Source organism: Callithrix jacchus, chromosome 14, assembly GCF_049354715.1.
Source record: "Callithrix jacchus isolate 240 chromosome 14, calJac240_pri, whole genome shotgun sequence".
NCBI classification, from domain to species: domain Eukaryota; kingdom Metazoa; phylum Chordata; class Mammalia; order Primates; family Cebidae; genus Callithrix; species Callithrix jacchus.
In genome coordinates this window covers 60,724,771-60,748,713 of record NC_133515.1, presented here as the reverse complement: position 1 = coordinate 60,748,713, position 23,943 = coordinate 60,724,771, and the positions used below count along the sequence as shown (strand labels likewise).

Below are 23,943 nucleotides of genomic sequence, written 5' to 3'. Positions count from 1 at the left end.
AAAATAAAAAACTGACCTGAAAGAAGTAGAGCTATTTCCAGGAATGGGAGAAAAATATTTAATAATTATAAGTGTTATCCTCAAAGAAATTCATGTCATGAGAACAATGCATTCATCTGAAACCAGTAACTAGAAACTATGGAAAAAAGCACAACCAGAGGGACTGGATCCAAGATGGCCAAATCGGAACAGCTCTGGAGTGCAGTTCCCAGCAAGAACAATGCAGAGGGTGAGTGAACACTGCATTTCCAAACAAGTTATTACTGCCCACAGACCAGGAGATTCCTGGGCTGAAAAGTACCATGAGTTTCCAGCATGGCTGTTTCAGCTAGTGCAGCGGGGAGTTTTCCGCACAGAAACTCACACAAATCTGGGAAGCCATTTCAACTGGCACCTGGAACATCTGGGAGACAGAGCCACCCATTCAACTGAAAAAAAGGGGGCTGAAACAAGGAGCCAGGTGATCTGGCTCAGAGGGTCCCACCCCCACAAAGACCAGCAATCTGAAACGCTCTGGACTGAGAGTTTCCCAGCAACTGCAGCTGGACCCAGGAGGGTCCCGTTCTGCTGAGGGAAGGACGTCCACCATTACTGAGGCAGTCCACCATTACCAAGGCAGTCCGCCATTACCAAGGCAATCCACCATTACCGAGGCAGTCCACCATTACCAAGGCAGTCCGCCATTACCAAGGCAATCCACCATTACCGAGGCAGTCCGCCATTACTGAGGCAGACCGCCATTACCGAGGCAGTTCTGACCATACTTCTATAAACAAAACCACACCGGGTGTGGTGGCTTACGCCTGTAATCCGAGCACTTTGGAGGCCAAGGCGGGGTGGATCACCTGAGGTTGGGAGTTCAAGACCAGCCTGACCAATGTGGTGAAACCCCGTCTTAAAAAAAAAAAAAAAAAAAAAACGCAAGAAAGTTCACATAGCAGCTGGGCAGAGCCCATGGCAGCTCAGCAATGCCTCTGCTGGCAGACTGTGACTAGGCTACCTTGTTGCTGGGCAGGGCAGGGCAGCTCTGAAAAAAGGCAGCAGCATGTTGGGAACTTATAAATAAAGCCCCACCTTGCCAGGACAGAGCACCTGGGAGAAAAAAGGCAGTTATGGGTTCTGCTACAACAGACTTAAACGTACCTGCCCAGCAGCTCTGAACAGAACAGAGCTCACAGCTCAGCACCTGAGCTCCTATCAGGGACAAACTGTCTCCTCAAGCAGCTCCCTGACCACCGTATATCCAAAGAGTCACCTCATAAAGGAGAGCTCAGGCTGACATTTGACAGGTATCCTTCTGGGACGAAGATAACAGAAGAAGAAACTGGCAGCAACCCTTACTGTTCTGCAGCTGCCACAGGTGATCCCCAGGCAAGCAGGGACTGGAGTGGACCTCCAGCAGTCCTACAGCAGAGGGGCCTGTTAGAAGGAAAACTAAAAAACAGAAATAACTTCATCATCAACAAAGAGGACATCCACTCAGAGAACCCATTCAAAAGTCACCAACCACCAAGACCACGGGTAAATAAAGCCACTAAGATGGGAAGAAACCAGTGCAAAAAGGATGAAAACACCAAAAAACAGAACGCCTCTTCTCCTCCAAGGGATCAAAACTCATCACCAGCAAAGGAACAAGGCTGGATGGAGAATGAGTCTGATGACAGAAACAGGCTTCAGAAGGTGGGTAATAATAAACTTCTCTGAGCTAAAAGAACATGTTCTAACCCAATGCAAAGAAACTAAGAACTTTGAAAAAAGGTTTGATGAAATGCTAACGAAAATAAACAGCTTAGAGAAGAATATAAATGACTTAATGGAGCTGAAAAACACAACGTGAAAACTTCGCGAAGCATATACAAGTTTCAATAGCTAAATCAACCAAGCAGAAGAAAGGATATCAGAGACTGAAGATCAACTCAATGAAATAAAATGCGAAGGCAAGGTTAGAGAAAAAAAGTGAAAAGAAATGAACAAAGCCTCCAAGAAATACGGGGCTATGTGAAAAGACCTAATCTACATTTGATAGATATACCTGAATGTGATGGAGAGTATGAATCCAAGCTGGAAAACACTCTTCAGGATATCAGCCAGAACTTCCCCAACCTAGCAAGGCAGGGCAATATTCAAGTCCAGGAAATACAGAGAACACCACAGAGATAATCCTCAAGAAAAGCAACCCCAAGGCACATAATTGTGAGATTCACCAGGGTTGAAATGAAGGAAAAAATATTAAGGGCAGGCAGAGAGAAGGGTCGGGTTACCCACAAAGGGAAGCCCATCAGACTTACTGCGGATCTCTCGACAGAAACTCTACAAGCCAGAAGAGAGTGGGGGCCAATAGTCAACATCCTTAAGGAAAAGAACTTTAAACCTAGAATTTCATATCCAGCCAAACTAAGCCTCATAAGCGAAGGAGAAATAAAATCTTTTATCAACAAGCAATTGCTCAGAGATCTCATCAAAACCATGTCTGCCTTACAAGAGCTCCTGAAAGAAGCACTAAACATAGAAAGGAACAACCAGAACCAACCACTCCAAAACCGTACCAAATGGTAAAAAGTGTCGACACAAGAAACTGCATCAACTAATGGGCAAAACAACCAGCTAGCATCAAAATGGCAGGATCAAATTCACATATAACCGTATTAACCTTTTTTTTTCTTTTCTAACAATATAAACCTTAAATGTAAATGGGCTAAATGCCCCAATTAAAAGACACAGACTGGCAAATTGAATAAAAAGTCAAAAGCCATTGGTGTGCTGTATGCAGGAAACCAATCTCACATGCAAGGACATACATAGGCTCAAAATAAAGGGACAGAGGAAGATTTACCAAGCAAATGAAGAGCAAAAAAAAGCAGGAGTTGCAATCTTAGTCTCTGATAAAAAGATCAAAAGAGACAAAGAAGGGTATTACATAATGGTAAAAGGATCAATGCAACAAGAGGAGCTAACGATCCTAAATATATATGTACCAAATACAGGAGCACCCAGGTACATAAAGCAAGTTCTTAACAACCTACAAAGAGACTTAGACTCCCACACAATAATAGTGGGAGACTTTAACACTCCACTGTCAACATTAGACAGATCAATGAGACAGAAAATTAACAAGGATATCCAGGACTTGAATTCAGATCTAGACCAAGAAAACCTAATATAGAACTCTCCACCCCAAATCCACAGAATATACATCCTTCTCAGTACCACATGATACCTACTCTAAAACTGACCACATAATTGGAAGTAAATCACTCCTCAGCAAATGCAAAAGAATGGAAATCATAACAAACAGTCTCTCAGACCACAGTGCAATTAAATTACAACTCAGGATTAAGAAAAAACTTCATGGAAACTGAACAACTGGCTCTTGAATGTTGACTGGATAAACAATGAAATGAAGGCAGAAATAAAGATGTTCTTCAAAACCAATGAGAACAAAGAAACAATGTACCAGAATCTCTGGGACACATTTAAAGCAGTATCTAGAGGAAAATTTATAGCAATAAACGCCCACATGAGAAACAAGGGAAGATCTAAAATTGATGTCCTACCACCAAAATTGAAAGAGCTAGAGAAGCAAGATCAAAAAACCTCAAAAGCTAGCAGAAGACAAGAAATAACTAAGATCAGAGCAGAACTGAAGGACAGACATATAAAAAAACCCTTCAAAAAAAAAAAATCAATAAATCCAGGAGCTGGTTTCTTAAAGAGATCAACAAAATAGACCACTAGCCAGATTAATAAAAAAGAAAAGAGAGAAAAACCAAATGGATACAATAAAAAATGATAAAGGGGATATGACCACCGATTCCATAGAAATAGAAACTACCATCAGAGATTACTACAAACAACTCTATGCACAAAAACCAGTAAACCTGCAAGAAATGGATAAATTTGTGGACACTTGCACCCTCCCAAGCCTAAACCAGAAAGAAGCTGAAACCCTGGATAGACCAATAACAAGGGCTGAAGTTGAGGTAGCAATTAATAGCCTACCAACCAAAAAAAGCCCAGGTCCAGGTGGGTTCACAGCTGAATTCTACCAGACAGGAGTTGGTACCACTCCTGAAACAATTCCAAACAATCCAAAAAGAAGGTATCCTTCCCAAATTATTTTATGAGACCAACATCATCCTGATAACAAAACCCAGCAGAGACTCAACTAAAAAAGAAAACTTCAGGCCAATATCCATGATGAACATAGATGCAAAAATCTTCCCTTAAACACTGGCCAACCGATTACAACAGCACATCAAAAGGCTTATCCACCATGATCAAGTAGGCTTCATCCCGGGGATGCAAGACTGGTTCAACATATAAGTCTATAAATGTAATCAACCACATAAACAGAACCAAAGACAAAAACCATATGATTATCTCAAATGATGCACAGAAGGCCTTCAACAAAATTCTACAGCCCTTTATGCTAAAAACTCTCAATAAACTAGGTATCGACGGAACGTATCTCAAAATAATAAAAGCTATTTACGTCAAACCCATGGCCAATATCATCCTGAATGGGCAAAAACTGGAAACATTCCCTTTGAAATCAGGCACTAGACAAGGATGCCCTCTCTCACCCCTCCTATTCATTATAGTATTGGAAGTTCTAGCCAGAGCAATCAGGCAAGAAAAAAAAAATAAAGGGTATTCAATTAGGGAAGGAGCAAGTCAAATTGTCTTTATTTGCAGATGACATGATTGTATATTTAGAAGACCCCATCGTCTGGGCCCAAAATCTTCTGAAACTGATATGCAACTTCACCAAAGTCTCAGGATACAAAATCAACGTGCAGAAATCACAAACATTTCTATACACCAATAACAGACTTTAAGAGAGCCAAATCAAGAACAAACTACCATTCACAATTGCTATAAACAGAATAAAATACCTAGGAATACAACTAACAAAGGATGTAAAGGAACTCTTCAAGAACTACAAACCACTGCTCAACGAAATAAGAGAGGACACAAACGGATGGAAAAACATTCCATGCTCATGGTTAGGAAGAATCAATATTGTGAAAATGGCCATAATGCCCAAAGTAATTCATAGATTCAATGCTATCCCCATAAAGCTACCTATGAACCTCTTCACAGAACTAGAAAAAACCACCTTAAACTTCATATAGAACCAAAAGAGAGCCCGCATAGCCAAGACAATTCTAAGCAAAAAGAACAAAGCTGAAGGCATCACACTCCCTGACTTCAAACTATACTACAAGGCTACAGTAATCAAAACAGCATGGTGCTCGTACCAAAACAGAGATATAGACCAAAGGAACAGAACAGAGGCCTCAGAGCCAACATCACACATCTACAACCATCTGATCTTTGACAAACCTGATGAAAACAAGCAATGGGGAAAGGATTCCCTGTTTAATAAATGGTGTTAGGAAAACTGGCTAGCTATGTGCAGAAAGCAGAAACTGGACCCCTTCCTGACATCTTACACTAAAATTAACTCCAGATAAATTAAAGACTTAAGCATAAGGTCTAACACCATAAAAACCCTAGAAGAAAACCTAGGCAAAACCATTCAGGACATAAGCATTGGCAAGGACTTCATGACTAAAACACTAAAAGCACTGGCAACAAAAGCCAAAATAGACAAATGGGATCTAATTAAACTCCAGAGCTTCTGTACAGCAAAAGAAACAATCATTAGCATGAACTGGCAACCAACAGAATAGGAAAAAATTTTTGCGATCTACCCATCTGACAAAGGGTTAATATCCAGAATCTACAAACAACTAAAACAGATTTACAAGAAAAAAACAAGCCCATTCAAAAGTGGGCAAAGGATATGAACAGACACTTTACAAAAGAAGACATACAGGAGGCCAACAAACATGAAAAAATGCTCATCATCACTGGTCATTCAAGAAATGCAAATCAAAACCACAATGAGATACCATCTCACACCAGTTAGAATGGCGATCATTAAAAAATCTGGAGACAACAGATGCTGGAGAGGATGTGGAGAAATAGAAACACTTTTACACTGCTGGTGGGAGTGTAAATTAGTTCAACCATTGTGGAAGACAGTGTGGCAATTCCTCAAGGACCTAGAAATAGAAATTCCATATGACCCAGCAATCCCATTACTGGTTATATATCCAAAGGATTATAAATCATTCTATTATAAAGACACACGCATGCGTATGTTCACTGCAGCACTGTTTACAAGAGCAAAGACCTGGAACCAACCCAAATGCCCATTGATGATAAACTGGACAAGGAAAATGTGGTGCATATATATCATGGAATACTATGCAGCCATGAAAAACAATGAGTTCATTTTTGTGGGGACATTGATGAATTTGGAAACCATCATTCTCAGCAAACTGACACAAGAACAGAAAAACAAACACTGCATGTTCTCACTCATAGGCGTGTGTTGAACAATGAGAACACTTCGACATAGGGAGCGGAGCATCACACACTGGGGTCTGTTGGTGGGGAATAGGGGAGGGACAGCAGAGGGTAGGGAGGTTGGGGAGGGATAACAGGCGGAGAAATGCCAGATATAGGTGACAGGGGGGATGGAGGCAGCAAACCACATTGCCATGTATGTACCTATGCAACAATCCTGCATGTTTTGCACATGTACCCCAGAACCTAAAGTAAAATAAAAAAATAAAAATAAATAAATTTATATATATATATATAAAGCACATCCACTGAAAAAAGAAAGTGAAAACAATTGAAAGGAAATGGACCTCTTGGATTGATCCTTCATATTATATATTTTTTCTTTTTATCTTTTCCTCTGTATTTGGAAGACTCTATCTAAATGTATTTGGAAGACTCTATCTAAATTCTGAAAAGAACAGAGAAAATATAAGAACATATTTAAAGAAATAATTGAAGAAAATTTCCCAGAAGTGAAAAACAAGACTCAGAGTGCCAAGAAGGATGAACGAAAAAAAGACTCACCACCTAGAAACACTCTCGTAAAATATCACAGAACCAATGATAAAGAGTCTAATAAAATCTTCCAGAGAAAATACTACGATACCTGCAAAAGAAAGAGACTGGCATTAGACTTGTCATAAGATACACTAGATGCTGAAAAGCAACAGAATGTCTTCAAAGTTTTGAGGAAAACAAAATGATGGTGGACTAAGTCTATTTGCAAGCTATCAATTAAATAAGCAGGCAAGGTAAAGGGATTCAGACATATGAAGCCTGTGGAAATTAAATTAACTGTTTAATCCTTTCTGAAAAAAATTGCTTGAAATTAGTTATACCCCAACAAGGTGGGAAGAAAATCTGTGACAAATGAGGGCATGGAATACATAAAGCAGTAGACCTAACCCAGAGATGATACAAAGGAATCTCAGAAAACAGGTATGCAACTAGTCTAAATTACATGTGAGAGAGCTGGAAATATAGCTTTAGGAGCAAAATGAATTCATTTAAGCAAATACAGTACCATTATTAGAAAGCTAATAGGATATCTTCATTAGCAGAGGTAGAATTACATTTTTTCACTGCAGATTCAATCACACTTCCTGGTTTTATAGCACATGATGCTTGCATGGTAGTTTATGGGTTTTCTTTTCTTTTTTTTTGAGACAGAGTTTTGCTCATTGCCCAGGCTGAAGTGCGATGGCGCGATCTCGGCTCACCACAACCTCTGCCTCCCGGAGTTCAAGCAATTCTCCTGCCTCAGCCTCCCAGGAGCTGGGAATACAGGCATGCACCACCATGCTCAGCTAATTTTGTATGTTCTGAAGAGACAGGGTTTCTCCATGTTGGTCAGGCTGGTCTCAAACTCCCAACCTCAGGTAATCCACTGACCTTGGCCTCCGGAAGTGCTGGGATTACAGGCAGGAGCCACCGCGCCCAGCAGTTTATGGGTTTTCAATGTTTAAGAATCAACATATAAATAAAAAATAGAATATTTGTATTGATTGATGTCTTATGGCTCCTTAAAATGTATAAAACCCAAGCTGTAGCCTGACCACTTAGGGCACATGTTGTCAGGACCTCCTGGGGCTATATCACTGACATGTCCTTAACCTTGACAAAATAAACTTCTAAATTGGTTGAGATGTTTCCCACATACTTTTTGGTTTTCATCCTCTATTACCTTCTTGGGGCTGCTGTAACAAATTACCACAAACGGAACAGCTTATTCAACATAAATTGTCTCTCAATTCTAGAAACCAGAAGTTGGAAATCAAGATGTCAGCAGGGCCATGCTCTCTCTGAAAGCTCTAGGAAAGGATTCTTCCTTGCCTCTTCCTAGCCTGTGGTGATTACTGGCAATCTTTGGTTTATAGACACATCCCTCCAATGTCTGCCTCCTCCTTCATGGCATGGCATTCTCCCTGTGTGTCCGTCTGTATCCATATTTCCCTCTTCTTATAAAGATACCAGTCGTTGGATTAGGGACCCCTCTGATTCAGTATGACCTCATCTTAACTTGAATAATATCTGCAAAGATCCTATACCAAGTAAGTTGACACTCACAGGCTCTAGGAGATAGGACTTAAACATATCCTTTTGGGGAACACAATCCAACCCACAACACCCACAATAATCAATTTTCCACAAAGCAGCCACAATGATCCTCACAAATGTACAGGCCCTCCACTCTCCTGCCTACAGGCTGTGTCTCCCTGGCCTCTTTCTGCCTCTCAAACTTCTACCACTTTCCTCTTAACACTCCAGCCACACTGGCCTTCTTTCTATCACTCCAACACTCATTCCTGACTCAGGGCCTCTGCCTGGTGTGTGGCTCCCTTCTTTTCATCATTCAGGTTACACCTCAAGTGACACTTCCTCACAGAAGTCTCCTCTGACCTACCTACCAAAAGCAACACATCCCACAGGTATTCTTTTTCACAGAACCCTAGTGTCTTTGCAGCACTTACCAATACAGAAATTATTTTACTTATATAAGTCCCCCTCTTACTTGAACATCAGTTCTACTGAGCACAGATTCAATCACTATAGCCCTAACTGCTAAAACAGGACCTCACAAAAAGTTTACATTTTTATTTAGTCAAATACATCTCTTTTCCTTCATGACTTGGACTAGCACTTAGCCTAGTACTTGGAATAATGCTTAGCACAGAATAAAAGCTAAAAAAAAACAAGTTAACTGTTATTACTACCACAATAGTTTGCAGTTATTTATTTGTACAGTCTCCCTGGCTAGACTGAGAGACTGAAGACAGAAACTCATTTATTTGCCATGTTACCAATCCCAGTGGGACCAGGCACAGTGGCTCAGGCCTGTAATCCCAGCACTTTCGGAGGCTGAGGCAGAGGGATCACCCGAGGTCAGGAGTTCGAAACCAGCCTGGCTAACTTGGTGAAACCCTATCTCTACTAAAATTACAAAAATTAGGGTGTGGCGGTGTGCACCGTAATCCCACCTACTTGTCAGCCTGAGAAAAAAGAATTCCTTGAACTCAGGAGATGGAGGTTGCAGTGGGCAGAGATCATGCCTCTGCACTCCAGCCTGGGCGACAGAGTGAGACTGTCTCAAAACAAACAACAAGAAAATTCCCAGTGGTCTGGCACACATTAAGCATTAATAAGAAATGCTGAATATAATTAGCGAACAACAATTCTGAACAAAGTTATTTTCTTTGATATTGTGGATTCCTTATTTTAAAAAGAAATTTTTAAAGATGGAAAATGCGACTGCTCTTCCTGCTTTTTGATTTGGTTCAAATCTGAGGAGTTGGGGAGGGGGGCGACCAGTACTTAACAGATCTAGCAAGACTTTCTAACTTTCCCAACTCGCAGGAAAAAACAGGTAATTGCTCTAAAGCATGTCCCTCATATTGGAGATCAAAACAGACAAGGGCATTTTTTTCTAAAGAGGGGGTGAAGAACCAAAACTTTTTGTCTAATTTTGGGATGCAGTCAGACGTGACAGTTCATAACCACACATTCATCTGGCGCTGAACCTCACATAAGGAACCTTATCGGCTTCCTCGATAAAACAATATCCCAACACTTCACTCTAGAGATGGAGGAGCCCCACTTGGGGTAGAAATGTAGGGTTGTGATTTCTAGCCGCCCATTCCACGAGTCTCCCGCCATGTCAAATTCCGAGGCACGCAGTACTCTGCTAGTGGGAGATGGCGGGCTTCCTCACCCCAGCTTTACCCTGACACAGAGTTGCAGTAGCTGAACAAACTGCCCTGCGTTCCTCAGAAGCTATTAAGTAACGAGATGCCCACGGTCTACAGCAGAAGAGGTGGAGAGAAGCTTCAGGCGGGAAAGATGAAGTAAACATGCCAAATGAGGAGAAAAAGAAGAAGAAAAGCAGCGAGAAGGCTGATCAGTCAGGAACACGGCCACTTCTCACGTGTCATTGCTACTTCGAATTTTCTCATCTAAGGACTCGCACCCGCACGGTTCACACCGTCTTCTTCGCGCTATCACTCCGTGTGGGCCAAACCTCTGCCCACCCATGGAGAACAGCGCGAGTGGCTTCAGGAAGCGGCCGCCGCCGCCGGGACTCACCGGCTTGCAGTGTTGCCGCTTGTACGCCGAAAAGGCTGGTCCGAGGCCGGGTCTCTCAGCGCTGCGTCCGAGAAGGCCGCAGCTTTCGACCCCCACCGCGAGGCTGCTGTGGTCCGAAAATGAGTGAAGCGCAACCGACGTCGCGGCTCCCGTAGGCGGACGGCTCCGCGGCCCCCGGATGTTGATATGGCGTCTGCCCCGGAAACTGTGACAACAGGCTCAAGGGGGCGGAGGCGGCGTTGCCGGGCTCTCCGGAAGGAGACGTGGCGGCGGTTGGGCCCGGGCTACCCGGGCGCTTTATAGTCCCGCCGCCTCCTCCTCCTCCTCCACCTCCTCCTCCTCTCCTCCAGCAGAGGAGATTGTGGCGGCGGCTGGAGAAAGCGGCGGCGGAGGATGGAGGAAGGAGGCGGCGGCGTACGGAATCTGGTCCCTGGCGGGCCGGTGTTACTAGTCCTCTGCGGCCTCCTGGAAGCGTCTGGCGGCGGCCGAGCGCTCCCTCCGCTCAGCGATGACATCCCTTTCCGAGTCAACTGGCCGGGCACCGAGTTCTCTCTGGTCAGTGCTTTCACGAACCCTGAAGCCACCCATTCTCCTGACACTGAGGGTTCGGCCTCTTCCCTTGGTTTTCTTTGCTTTTTCTCCCCAAGTCCTTCTCTGCAGACTCTTACCTTCCCCAAGCCTAAGCTGCTTTTACCTCGCGTTCATTCATTCATTCGTTCCCACATTATGTGGATGTGTGCCCCTTGCTGAATGTTAGGGATCCAGCGATCACCTGCTCTTCACCTTTTTAATTCTGTCGCACTAGACCTTGCTTCCCAACACTCCCACCCTGCAGAAGCATCTTTTGTAGAAAAACGTCAGGTGCACCTACGCATCTTCCTTTTGGAAAATTAATTGTGCCTCTTTCTCCACCAGCAGACTTACTTCCTTCAGTATTATGCAGCGCCCTGCCGACACCACAGTACTTCAGACGCGAGTTCCTTCTCTCGTGTTCGTTCTCCCTCTTTTGTATACACATATGGACGTACGCAAACGCTCAGCACCCAGGGAACCTTTTCCTTTCAGAGTTGTTTCTGAGAGGGCTATTTGGTCTGTGAGATGTTAACGACCCTTTATGCAGAATATCCTTTGCAGTTTTCATGTATTACGACTGTTGTTTGAGTCCCTGGAACATGAATTTTTAAGTTGAGTTTTTCTATAGTGAAGAAAATATTTATAACCTCACCGAAGTGAAAATTCAGTTTTGGGGGAGTGGACTGCTGAAAAGTCTTCCTGTCCACGTGTACCTATTGCAGGCCTATAAAAATTGTATTCTTATGACACTTAACCGTGTAGTAATTAACTTATTTATTTCATATTGAAGTCCCAGAAAAAGCATTTTTGTTCACTTTTTATTCCAATTACCTTTAAGCATTCAACTTGGGATACCTTATAATATTGTTTCATTATCATTTCATTGAAACAGTAAGTGATAACTATGATGTCAAAAGAAGATACATCAAGTTAATGGATGTTATTACCACATAACTTTCTATTTGCAAATGTTAGGGGGTTTTAGGCTTGGTTGGGGTTTTTTTGTTTTTTGAGACAGGGTCTCAGGCTGTTGCCCAGCCTAAAGTGCAGTGGCACTGTTGCCACTGGCTGTAGCCTCAACCTCCTGGGCTCAAAAGATCCTCCTGCCTCAGCCTCCTAGTAGCTGGGACTATAGGCAAACACCACCATTCCTAGCTAATTTTTTTTTCCTTGAGACAGGGACTCACTTTGTTGCCCAGGATGATCCCGAACTCCTGAGCTCAAGCAGTCCTGCTGTCTCAGCCTTCCAAAGTGCTGGGATTACATGCATGAACCAAATATCAGTTTCTTGGCTTATTTTTCACAGCTATTTTGTTTCTCCAGCCCTTGTTCTCCCATTCTGTTTGTTCAATGGTTTCTGAATTTATCTAAGTAAATATTTTTCTGGGAAGTCAAATTTCTCTTTGTATTAATGCCACGAAATATTGACATATTAAAATATCGATATAAAATTTTGTTATAAATCAGATATAACATTAGCAGGCTTAGATGAGAATACTTTAATCTCCGTTGTTGTATACAAAGAGCACACTTGGAGTGAACATGGCAAACGTTTGAAGAACTATGTCATTAACTTTTTTTTTTTTTTTTGAGATGGAGTCTTGCTCTGATGCAGTCTCGGCTCACTGCAACCTCTGCCTCCCGGGTTCAATCAGTTCTCCTGCCTTAGCCTCCAAAGTAGCTGAGATTGCAGGCATCTGCCACCATGCCCCGCTAATTTTTTTGTATTTTTAGTAGAGACAGGGTTTCACCATATTGGCCAGGCTGGTCCTGAACTCCTGACCTTGTGAATCGCCCTCTTCAGCCTCCCAAAGTGCTGGAATTACAGGCATGAGCCACTACACCCAGCCCATTAACATTTTTTACTCTTGCACCTGTGGGGTTTCTTTTTAATTTTAAAAAAATGCTGATATGCAGTCCTGAAAACCTACTGACCTATAAGTGAGCGACTAAAACTAGCATTTTGAGAGATCACTACCAAATTGTCATTCCATTTTTTTCAGTCTTAGCATATGTTATACCAACCTTTCACATATCTAACAATTTTGTTTCAAAAAATATTCTTTTTTTAAAGACTGGAGTGCAGTAGGTATTTATCTGCATGATCATGCTCACTACAGACTCAAACTCCTGGGCTCAAGTGATCCTCCTCCCTTAGCCTCCTGAGCAGCGAGGACTACTGGTGCTCACCATTGCATCTGGCTTTTTTTCTTTAAGTCTGTGTTATTTTGAGAAAAATCTAGAGATGTTGTTCTATGAATTGGCAAAGGGCCTATGTCCCTCGTGTAAAAATAAGCCACAATAATCATTATCATTGGTCTTCTGTTTTTTTTTTTCTTAACTACTTCTGTAATTTTAAGGCTTCCCTTTGCTGATGCATTTAACTGAAACTATTGTCTGGGTGTTGTGGCTCACGTCTATAATCCCAACATTTTGGGAGACTGAGCTGGGTGGATCACTTCAGGCCAGGAGTTTGAGACCATCCTAGGCAACATGGGGAAACCCCAGCTCTACATAAAATACAAAAATTAGCTGGGTATGGTGGCTCATACCTGTAGTTACAGCTACTTGGGAGGCTGAGGCAAGAGAACCTGGGAGGCAGAAGTTGCAGTGATCCGAGATCACTCCAGCGTGGGTGACAGGAAAAGAGTCTCTCTCAAAAAAAAAAAAAAAAAAACCTACTGCCCTTTTCACCTGGCGCTGCCATTTTTTTTTTTAATAGGCCAGTTGGTTGGACATCTGTGTGTGTTTGTTGGTTGGTTTGTTTGTGACAGAGTCTCACTGTGTCACCCAGGCTGGAGCGCAATGGCGCAAAATCTCGGCTCACTACAACTTCTGCCTCTCAGGGTCAAGCAACTTTTGTGCCTCAGCCTCCCCCGTAGCTGGGATTATAGTCGTATGCCACCATACCCAGCTGATTTGTTGTATTTTCAGTAGAGATGGTGTTTCACCATTTCAGCTAGGCTGGTCTCAAACTCCTGACCTCAAGTGATCCGCCCATCTCGGCCTCCCAAAGTGATGGGATTACAAGCATAAGCCACTGCGCCCGACCACTGGTTGGACATTAGTATTTAACTAATAAGCAGCTATATGAAACAGGATAAGGTCCTTTATCTGCCATCTGAAATTGGAAGAGACTGGATTAGAAGGTCTAAATTTTTTTAAGCTTTAAAATTACCTGCTTTAAATCATCTTCCCATTCATTTATATCAAAACAATATATAATAATTTACAATCTTGCTTTCATATTTGCTTAGGAAAAGTATTAAGCACCAAAACTGTAAAATGGGGGTTGTTAGTGTATTTTGGTGGAGATGGAGTTTCCCTGTGTTGCTTATGCTGTTGTCAAACTCCTGGTCACAAGCATCCTCTGGCCTCTCCCTCCCAAAGCGCTGAGATTGCAGGCATGAGCCACCTCGCTTGGCCAAAAAATTTGTGAATTTTTTAATGTTTACATTAACTAGTTAATAATTATGATATTCTTTGCTTATTGATTTTTGGCATTCAGTTTTGTTTTTGTGTATATATTTTCCTTCTGAAGTATCATCTCTGTGTTGTTATGTTCAATTCAATTATTCATTACTTCATAGAGTTCATGGATTTCACCAAATTAAACCACAAATCAGTCTAATTTTCTGTCTACTTCTGTTGTTAATGTAGAATATATTTTACTTACAGATTTTCCCAGGCACTACTCTTTGACCAACTCCATGGTTTATAGAATGTCATATACGTTGACAGGTTCTATCAAGTGTATTTTATAGCCTCTACCAGAAGTTCTATCTCTCATCCTCTAACCATCTTAATTCCTCCAGACCCATGTCAAACATTAGGAATTCCTCTCATGCCAAGATATTTTTTAAGTTCCTTGACTTTTAAAGTACCCCAGCACCTCTGATTAGTTTCATTATATTAAAATTCGACTTTATGTCAAATCACTACTAAAATCTGACTTTGTGTCAAATCACTAGTTACCTCTTACACTGAAAATACCTTGTTACATAGTTTTTTTTATACAATCTGTAATTCTGAACATTCAGAATTTATTATATTTTGTTTTGTTTTGTTTTTTTGAGACAGAGTTTCGCTCTTGTTACCCAGGCTGGAGTGCAATGGCACGATCTCGGCTCACCGCAACCTCCGCCTCCTGGGTTCAGGCAATTCTCCTGTCTCAGCCTCCTGAGTAGCTGGGATTACAGGCACGCGCTACCGTGCCCAGCTAATTTTTTGTATTTTTAGTAGAGACGGGGTTTCACCATGTTGACCAGGATGGTCTCGATCTGTTGACCTCGTGATCCACCCGCCTCGGCCTCCCAAAGTGCTGGGATTACAGGCTTGAGCCACCGCGCCCGGCCTTATTTTGTTTTCTTAAAGTAAGAACCTGTTTTACAAAATCAGAATCCTTCTGATTTTAGTAGATCAAAATTTTTAGAAAAATTACAAAAGGTTAACTTTTTCTCAGTAATTCCTGTTACCAAAAAGTAGAGTAAAAGTTGCAAAAAAATACATCTTGTGGTCTCAATAAGTGACTCACTGTTTCAGTAAAGAGTTTTCAGGTAGGATTGCTATTTGGTCTATTTTATTGGGAAAACAGCCTTTCCTAAACTAATGAGAGACAAATGGTTGCATCAAGAATTGTCTTCCCTTTTTTGCTGTGGTTCCAAACAAGCAGTTACTTTTTATATAGTTAGCCTTTTGGAGACCATTTTGAAAGGAATTACGAATGTTGTATCTTACAGAAAATTGTTGGCACAATTGAATAAATGTTTCTGAGAAATCCTTTTTCATAAGTTTAGCTTTGCAACTTTTACTTTCAAATCTCTTTGATTTCCTCATCATCTGTAATGCTTTTTTTTTTTTTTTTTAAGAGAGATGGTGTCTAAGTCCAGCCCAGGCTAGACTCAAAACTCCTGGACTCTAGCAATTCTCCCGCCTCAGCCTCCTTAGTAGCTGAGATTACAGGTGCACATCTGACTTAGGGTGGCCTTTTAAACACATATCCTTGGCCATAATTCAAGTCTACATAGTAACCTAGAAAAAGTTTGTAGAAGTTGATTCAGATATGTTAAAATAGTTAAGAGCACACAGAATATGCTGCCAATCTGTTTGAATTCTCTGGGCTCTGCTACTTCTAGGGCTTTTAATCTTGGACAAATTGTTAAAGCCCTGAGCCTTAGTGTCCATTTCTGTAAAAATGAACATGATGCTTGTTTTGAGGATTCATGAGTTAATGAATGTAAAGCACTTAAAACAGTACTGTCCTGGAGCTAATACAGCTAGTACTTACTGCTTTGTTTTAGTGTCTTGGGGGAAATGCTGTAATTTGCATTTGTGTTTAGGATTACTTTGGTGCCTAGTAGTACTGGTTTTATTATAGTAAAGAATTGTTAGGCAGGGGAGTCGTTCAAGCCTGTAATCCCAACACTTTGAGAGACAGAGGCTGGCAGATGGCTCTAGCCTAGGAGTTTGAGACTCACCTGGGCAATAGGACAAAACCCCGTCTCTACAGAAAAATTACCGGGGCATGGTGGCACATACTTGTAGTTCCAGCTACTAGGGAGGCTGAGGTGGAAGGATCACCGGAGTCTAGGAGTTCAGGCTGCAATGAGCTGTGATCATGCCACTGCACTCAGCCTGGGTTAGTGAGAGACCCTGTCTCAAAAAAAAAAAAAAAAGAAAAAGAAATTATTGTTAAATTGAGAATAGAACAAAGGTCCTTAATAAGAAGAGGTTCCTAGGCCGGGTGCAGTGGCTCACGCCTATAATCCCAGCACTTTGGGAGGCCGAGGCGGGTGGATCACGAGGTCAAGAGATAGAGACCATCCTGGTCAACAAGGTGAAACCCTGTCTCTACTAAAAATAACAAAAATTAGCTGTGCATGGTGGCGCACGCCTGTAGTCCCAGCTACTCGGGAGGCTGAGGCAGGAGAATTGCTTGAACCCAGAAGGCGGAGGTTGTGGTGAGCCAAGATGGTGCCATTGCACTCATCTGGGTAACAACAGTGAAACTGTGTCTCAAAAAAAAAAAAGAAGAGGTTCTTTTCTTGCCAGAAATAGCCAAATAATAGTACCATAGTTGCACAGTACCATAAGAGGAAAATGAAGAGAGAATTGAATTATCGTAGAACACATATATCATAAAACACAGAAATACCTGCCTTAATAAAATGAGTATCACATTTCCTCCTATCAGGAAGAAGAGATTTGGTCTTACTAAAATAATATCAGTTATATTAGTTGAAGTGTTTATTCAAATTCTGTTGACTCATATTAACCAATGTGAATTTGTTTGGTTTCATAGTGTAGAAAGCTTTAAGGATAATTTTGCCAATATATGCCAGAAGTTGGCAAACTACAGCCATTGTGCTGTCCCACCACATATTTTTATAAACAAAGTTTTATTAGAACATCATAGTACCTATTTATTTACATATTGTCTTTGTACTTTTATTGCTAAGGTGGCAGAGGTGCAACAGACCATATGCCTCACAAAGCCTAAAATATTTACTCTCTGGCCTTTTACAAAAGTTTGCTGACCCCTGATATATACTAAAAAAAAAGTTAAGTCAGCACAGAGGATCTATAGTAATTTTGCTTTTAAAAGGAATTTATGGCCAGGCACAGTGGCTCCCGCCTGTAATCCTAGCACTTTGGGAGGCTGAGGTGGGTGGATCACCTGAGTTCAGTAGTTCAAGATCAGCCTGGCCATCAGGGTGAAACCCCATCTTGTAAAAAAAAAAAAAGGAATTTATTTGTGGATAAATCATACATTCTCCCTATATGAAAAATACTGCATTACATTACTTTCATGTCCCATCCAGCAGAACTGAAGAGTACTACACATTTGTAAGGTGCTATGGATTCTTATATGTAGATGGGAATTGCTAGTAGCAGTAATAAATGTTCAGTGATGGTGTATCGATTAACATTCATTGCCACCTTTCAGTATCTTTTTTTCTTTTTTCTTTTTTTTGTAATAGGGTCTTGGTATATTGCTCAAGCTGATCTTGAACTCCTGGGCTAAAGCGATCCTCCCATCTCACCCTACTGAGTATAATCACTATTTTAACTTCAGCCTATTGCATTCCTCCTTTTTTCTTTATACTCCAAACATTATTTTCTTCATTTTTTTCCTATTATGACACCAGGATAAAGCTTATTGTCTTCATCTTGTAATTAATAAATATATAGATGAAGCCACAAAAAGGAATGGAAGCACGCCTTTTGCAACAACACCATGGCAGCTTGGAGGTCATTATCCTAAGTGAATTAAGACAGAAACTGAAAACCAAATACTGTATGTTTTCATTTATAAGTCAAAGCTAGGCATTGAATACATGCACAAAGACAAGAACTATTAACACTGGAGATTCCAAAAGAGGAGAAAGAGGGAGGGCTGACAAACTACCTATCAGATACTAGGGTATCATGTTCAATACTTGGGTGACAGGAATATTAGAAGCCCTTGATCATCATACAATATATCCATGTAACAAACCTGCACATATACCCCCTGAATCTAAAATTCTTGTTAGTGTATTAGAATATTTTCCCTCCCTTTAAAAAAAAATCATCTGTTGAAATGTTAAATTAGTTTAAAGAATCTTTGTTCCAGCTAGAACTAAAGTTATTCAGTGTGATACAATTTAACAGGAGAAGAATATAATGTATATTTTTTGTTCAATTTGCAGCCCACAACTGGAGTTTTGTATAAAGAAGATAATTATGTCATCATGACAACTGCAGATAAAGAAAAATATAAATGCATACTTCCCCTTGTGACAAGTGGGGATGAGGTAAGTTTTTATAAATATATGGATAATTCCGTCACCAAAAATACTTATTTACAACATTGCAACTACATACTTTGAAGTAAAATTGAATCACAGATTTGTCAATAACCTGTTTTGGCATAAAAATATTAATCACTTTTGCCGGGTGTGGTGGCTCACGCCTGTAATCTCAGCACTTTGGGAGGCCGAGGCGGGCGGATCACCTGAGGTCAGGAGTTCAAGACCAGCCTGGCCAACATGGTGAAACCCTGTCTTTAAAAAAAAAAAATTAAAAAATATTAATCACTTTTAATATTCTTGAATTCTTTGATTTTGCAGTTTATCTCAGAAAAATTAGCAAAGAATTATTAATGTTTTAAATAAAAATCTAACTCCACACTTGCTCTCTTTATAGAAATAAGAGTTTTAAAGCAAGGTGTGATTTTTAAATGTATATGTGACTGTTTAAATAAAGAATTGTTTATAAATAAGTCTGTAGGTACCTCATGCTTTCTCACTACCTTAGTTCATGCCCTTTTCTTTCTCCTAAAATGCCCTAACTGCCTCTTATCCATCCTTCAATGCAATGACTTCTTTCAAGATGAAACAGGAGAGGCAGCATGGTAAAATGGAAAAGACACCAGCCTAGGAGCCAGGAGGCTGAGGTATAGGCTATAGCTAGCTGTGGAACCTTGAACAAATTTGAAACTCACTTCCTCCACTCAATAAATTTATTAAGCCAATTAAATAATATTTTCATGATCTGTAAAATAGAAATACTAAACTCAGTGCTTTCTTGGGTTTTGTTCAGATTTGAAATCTAAGACCACTATTTTAAGATTCCTTGAGACACACACACACACACACACACACACGGCTTTCAAATCTGAAATGTAAAAAAATAGAAAAACTGAAAAGTATGTTAAAACTTTCCAATATATCCTATAAGATTCAACTATTCTAAGGCTTTCATAGCTAAGAATTTGTTTGGGTATGAGCATTTAAAAATTCCGAAATAGGTTTATAAGAATTGTTAGGAGACTGATACTTAAAAACCATTTTTTCCCTCCGTTCTTGCCTTGTGAAAAACAAAAATATATTTTAACCATTTTTTAAGAGAAGAAAGAATGAACTCTATGAAAGATTATTCTATGGCTCCAGTATTTTATACTTAAATTCATTTGAAAGCAGTGGCATACCATAGGCTCTTGTTCAACATTTTAACTTTTTTTCTCTTTTATTTCTAAGCATTTATGATTTGAGTAATGAGTTAATAACCAAACAGCAAAGTTGAGTGAAGTTCTAGAAAAATTGTAAGTATTAAACTCTAATTCTTTCTTAGGAAGAAGAAAAGGATTATAAAGGCCCTAATCCAAGAGAGCTTTTGGAACCACTATTTAAACAAAGCAGTTGTTCCTACAGAGTATGTATTTAATGTTTACTAAATGACTAGACAACAGATTACCAACAGCCAAAGACCTTTGAAAATACTCATGCATTTCTTCTTTTTTATGTTGTGTCAGGTTTTTTTTTAACTATTATTTTAGGTTTAGGGTTACATGTGCAGAGTTGTTACATAGGCAAACTGCATGTCACAGGGGTTTGTTTGGTGTACAGATTATTTAGTTACCTAGGTAATGAGTATAGACCCCAATAGTTTCTTTTTTTTTTAATCCTCTCCCTCCTCCCATTCTCCATCCTCAAAAAGGCCTGTGTCTGTTATTCCCCTCTTTGTGTCCATGCATTCTCATTGTTTAGCTCCCACTTATAAATGAGAACATACAGTATTTGGTTCTTTGTTCCTATTGTATCAGATTTTAAGTTAGGTATAAATCTAAGTTATTTCTTTTTTATTTTTATTTTTTATTTTTGAGAAAAGGTCTGTCACCCAGGCTGGAGTATGGTGGCATGATCACGACTCACTGCGGCCCCAACCTCCCAGGCTCTAGCTATTCTCCTACCTCAGACTCCCCAGTAGCTTAGCACCACCATTCCCAGCTGATTTTTGTATTTTTTTTAGAGATAAGGTTTTTCACCATGTTGCCCAGACTAGTTTCAAACTCCTGAGCTCAAGCCATCCACCCACGTCAGCCTCTCAAAGTGCTAGAATTACAGGCATGAGCCACTCTGCCCAGCTAGTTATTTCATAATAATATCTTATTTATTTAAATTCCTGTCTAATGTATGCAACAGATACCAAATAATACCAGTAATAAATTATATCACTTACCAAGCTGTTTTGAATGTTTTTTAGGTCAAAATAAAGTTTTCTTCTTTTGTTTTTTGAGACACAGTCTCGCTCTGTCACCCATGTTGGAGTGTGGTAGCATGATCTCAGCTCACTGCAACCTCTGCTTCCCAAATTCAAGCGATTTTCCTGCCTCAGCCTCACAAGTGGCTGGGATTACATGCACATGCCACCACATCCCGCTAATTTTTTGTATTTTTCAGTAGAAATAGGGCTTTGCCGCGTTGGCCAGGCAGGGCTCAAACTCCTGGCCTCAAGTGATCTGCCTACCTTCGCCTCCCATAGTGCTGGGATTACAGGCATGATCCACTGCACCCGGCTGAAAGTATGTAATAGAATTTTAATTTAAAATGCTAATTGTTATTTTTTAAGCTACGCTGAAAATTATCCCTAAGTCAGGTAATTATTACAGACCCAGGTGTGTTCTAGGCCTGTTTCCTTCACAGAATTCTCACGTATAGCTAATTAGTAAAAATAATGAATAGACTTCAGAATTTCACATTTTTCTGAGGCATAATTATAAGTATCATTTAATGAAAGCTCACTCCGAAATCTTGGGGGAAGTCTCAGCTACTTCATATATCAAAAAGTAATTCAGCTGAGTTATGTGGATTTTGTGTTTGAAATATATCCATCTTTCTTAGATTGAGTCTTATTGGACTTACGAAGTATGTCACGGAAAACACATTCGGCAGTACCACGAAGAGAAAGAAACTGGTCAGGTGTGTTTTTCTTCACAATATTATTATGAAACATTATAAGATAAGAAATTCAATAATGAGATTAATAGTTTTAAAGTTGGCCGGGCGCAGTGGCTCACGCCTGTAATCCAAGCACTTTGGAGGCCAAGGCGGGCGGATCACCTGAGGTCGGGAGTTCAAGACCAGCCTGACCAACATGGTGAAACCCCGTCTTATAACTAACTAAATAAATAAATAAATAAGAAAAAAAAAGTTTTAAAGTTGTATCCTTTAAAATGTCTTTGCAAAATACTTACTGTATTTTTATTTTACTTTTCAATTAGAAAATAAATATTCATGAATACTACCTTGGGAATATGTTGGCCAAGAACCTTCTATTTGAAAAAGGTTGGTGTCCACCCAGTGATTTGACAGTAATGTGGGAATTTGGTTTAAAATATATGGTCAAGTTGTAATTTAAGAGACTTTTTTTTGGACACTGTGTGTATTTTAAAATACTGAAATAGGTTTCTGAACTCTCCCTTAGAAAACTTTTGAAGAAAACTTGGTTTTCTCTTTTTTTTTGAGACAGAGTCTCTCTTTGTCACCCAGGCTGGATGGAGTGCAGTGGCATGAACACAGCTCATTGTAGCCTCAACCTCCTGGGCTCAAGTGATCCTCCTGCCTCAGCCTCCCAAGTAGCTGGGACCACATGCACATGCCACCATGCCCACTACTTTTCATGTTTGTTGTAGAGATGGAATCTCACCATGTTGCCCAGGCTGGTCTTAAACTCCTGGCTCAGGGGATCCACCCACCCCAACCTCCCAAGTACTGGGATTGTATGCATGAGCATGAGCCACCATGTACAGCTTTTATTAGTAAAAACTTTACTAATAAATAAGAAAAAAGTATATTTGTCAAAGCAAAAAATAGTGAAAACAATGCCAGGTGCATGTTAGTGTCATATAGTGTTAGTCTTCTGCTTGGTTTAAGCAAAGTTATTATATGTGGAAATACATATCTCTCTCAAATGGTGAAATATTTTTATTAATCTGTATTCAAATTTGTCAACTAACTTAATATTAAATTTTTCACTGAGATTAAAAATACCTCAAAAGAAAATTCTTGTGGCCAGTTTTCTGCCTGAAATAGAGTATTTCCTAAGTGAAGATTAAATACGACTGTCCTTTCATACAAAACAATTTCAAGGAAACTAGCTTTAAAGTAGTAAGATAAAAATTGTATGTGTTTTGAATCTTCTTTAGAAAGAAGTTTAAAGTTACACAGGTGGTTGAAAACTTAAGTCACTTGTATCACATATGTCACTGCTCATTCTTTACACTTATTATTCATATTCCACAGAACAAGAAGCAGAAGAAAAGGAAAAGTCAAATGAGGCAAGTGACACATGTTGATTTTTACTCTTAACATTTATTGTTAGTGAGGTATGAATTTATATAATCTAACTGACAGGATATAGCTTTATGTTTTTATTCTTCATCTATCAAATACCTCAAAGGATTGGGTTAAAGAACTTTTACAGTATATTTGTTTTTCTGAGAAAATTATTTTTGTATAATCTTAAGAGTTAATAGACACTATGGTCTATCACTGATGTGTCTGGGAAAGATGCTCTAGTAGTATTATATCATTTCTATGCTTAGCAGTGGTTCCATGTGTATAACACTGGAAACTATTATAATAAGAGGTTTTGCAATTTTTTTCTCTTGTTTGGTCCCCATCTCCTATAGGTAAAACAGGTAAACTATAATACAAATAATAATATGCCAGAATGCAAGCATCTTAAAAGCAGGGACTGTCCCTTATTTCTTTATCCCACAGTGCAAAGCAGAGTGCCAGATATATTATAGGCACTTCATAAATGTTAATTGAAAGAATGGATAAATGATGTCTGTAACATAGGATTGTTTAAAAATAATAATTCCTCAGGAAACCTAATCACAATTTTTAAATCCCAAAAATGTTCATAGAGTTTAAATAACTTGTTGATAGAAGATACCTCTATTAAATGGCTTAATATAATGATGATACTTTTTTTAGAAGTAAAGTAAAATGACAAAGACCTTGAAAATTACTAAAAAGTGATGCCTATGACTTAAAAAGGTAGCTTTGGGGAGACTTGATAAGCTAAGCATAGACACACATAGCA

The 23,943-nt window shown here is 39.9% G+C and overlaps 2 protein-coding genes across 5 annotated transcripts in view; one reads left to right on the top strand and one right to left on the bottom strand.

Annotated features, from left to right (window-relative positions):
* The window catches only part of ASB3 (ankyrin repeat and SOCS box containing 3), a 109,182-nt gene extending 98,490 nt beyond the window's left edge, over positions 1-10,692 (bottom strand). For 2 of the 4 annotated variants that reach the window (XM_008980670.5, XM_078348325.1), the window contains exon 1: positions 10,498-10,673. The gene's annotated coding sequence lies outside the window, so the exon portion shown is untranslated. 4 annotated transcript variants of the gene reach the window in all.
* Positions 10,693-10,726: 34 nt separating this feature from the next.
* The window catches only part of ERLEC1 (endoplasmic reticulum lectin 1), a 33,407-nt gene continuing 20,190 nt past the window's right edge, over positions 10,727-23,943 (top strand). Inside the window, exons 1-6 of the mRNA XM_002757751.7 lie at positions 10,727-11,052; positions 18,762-18,866; positions 20,185-20,265; positions 21,735-21,812; positions 22,115-22,178; positions 23,136-23,170. Of these exons, the coding sequence (XP_002757797.3) occupies positions 10,891-11,052; positions 18,762-18,866; positions 20,185-20,265; positions 21,735-21,812; positions 22,115-22,178; positions 23,136-23,170 (525 nt within the window). The 5' untranslated portion in view covers positions 10,727-10,890. The remainder of the gene's footprint in view (positions 11,053-18,761; positions 18,867-20,184; positions 20,266-21,734; positions 21,813-22,114; positions 22,179-23,135; positions 23,171-23,943) is intronic.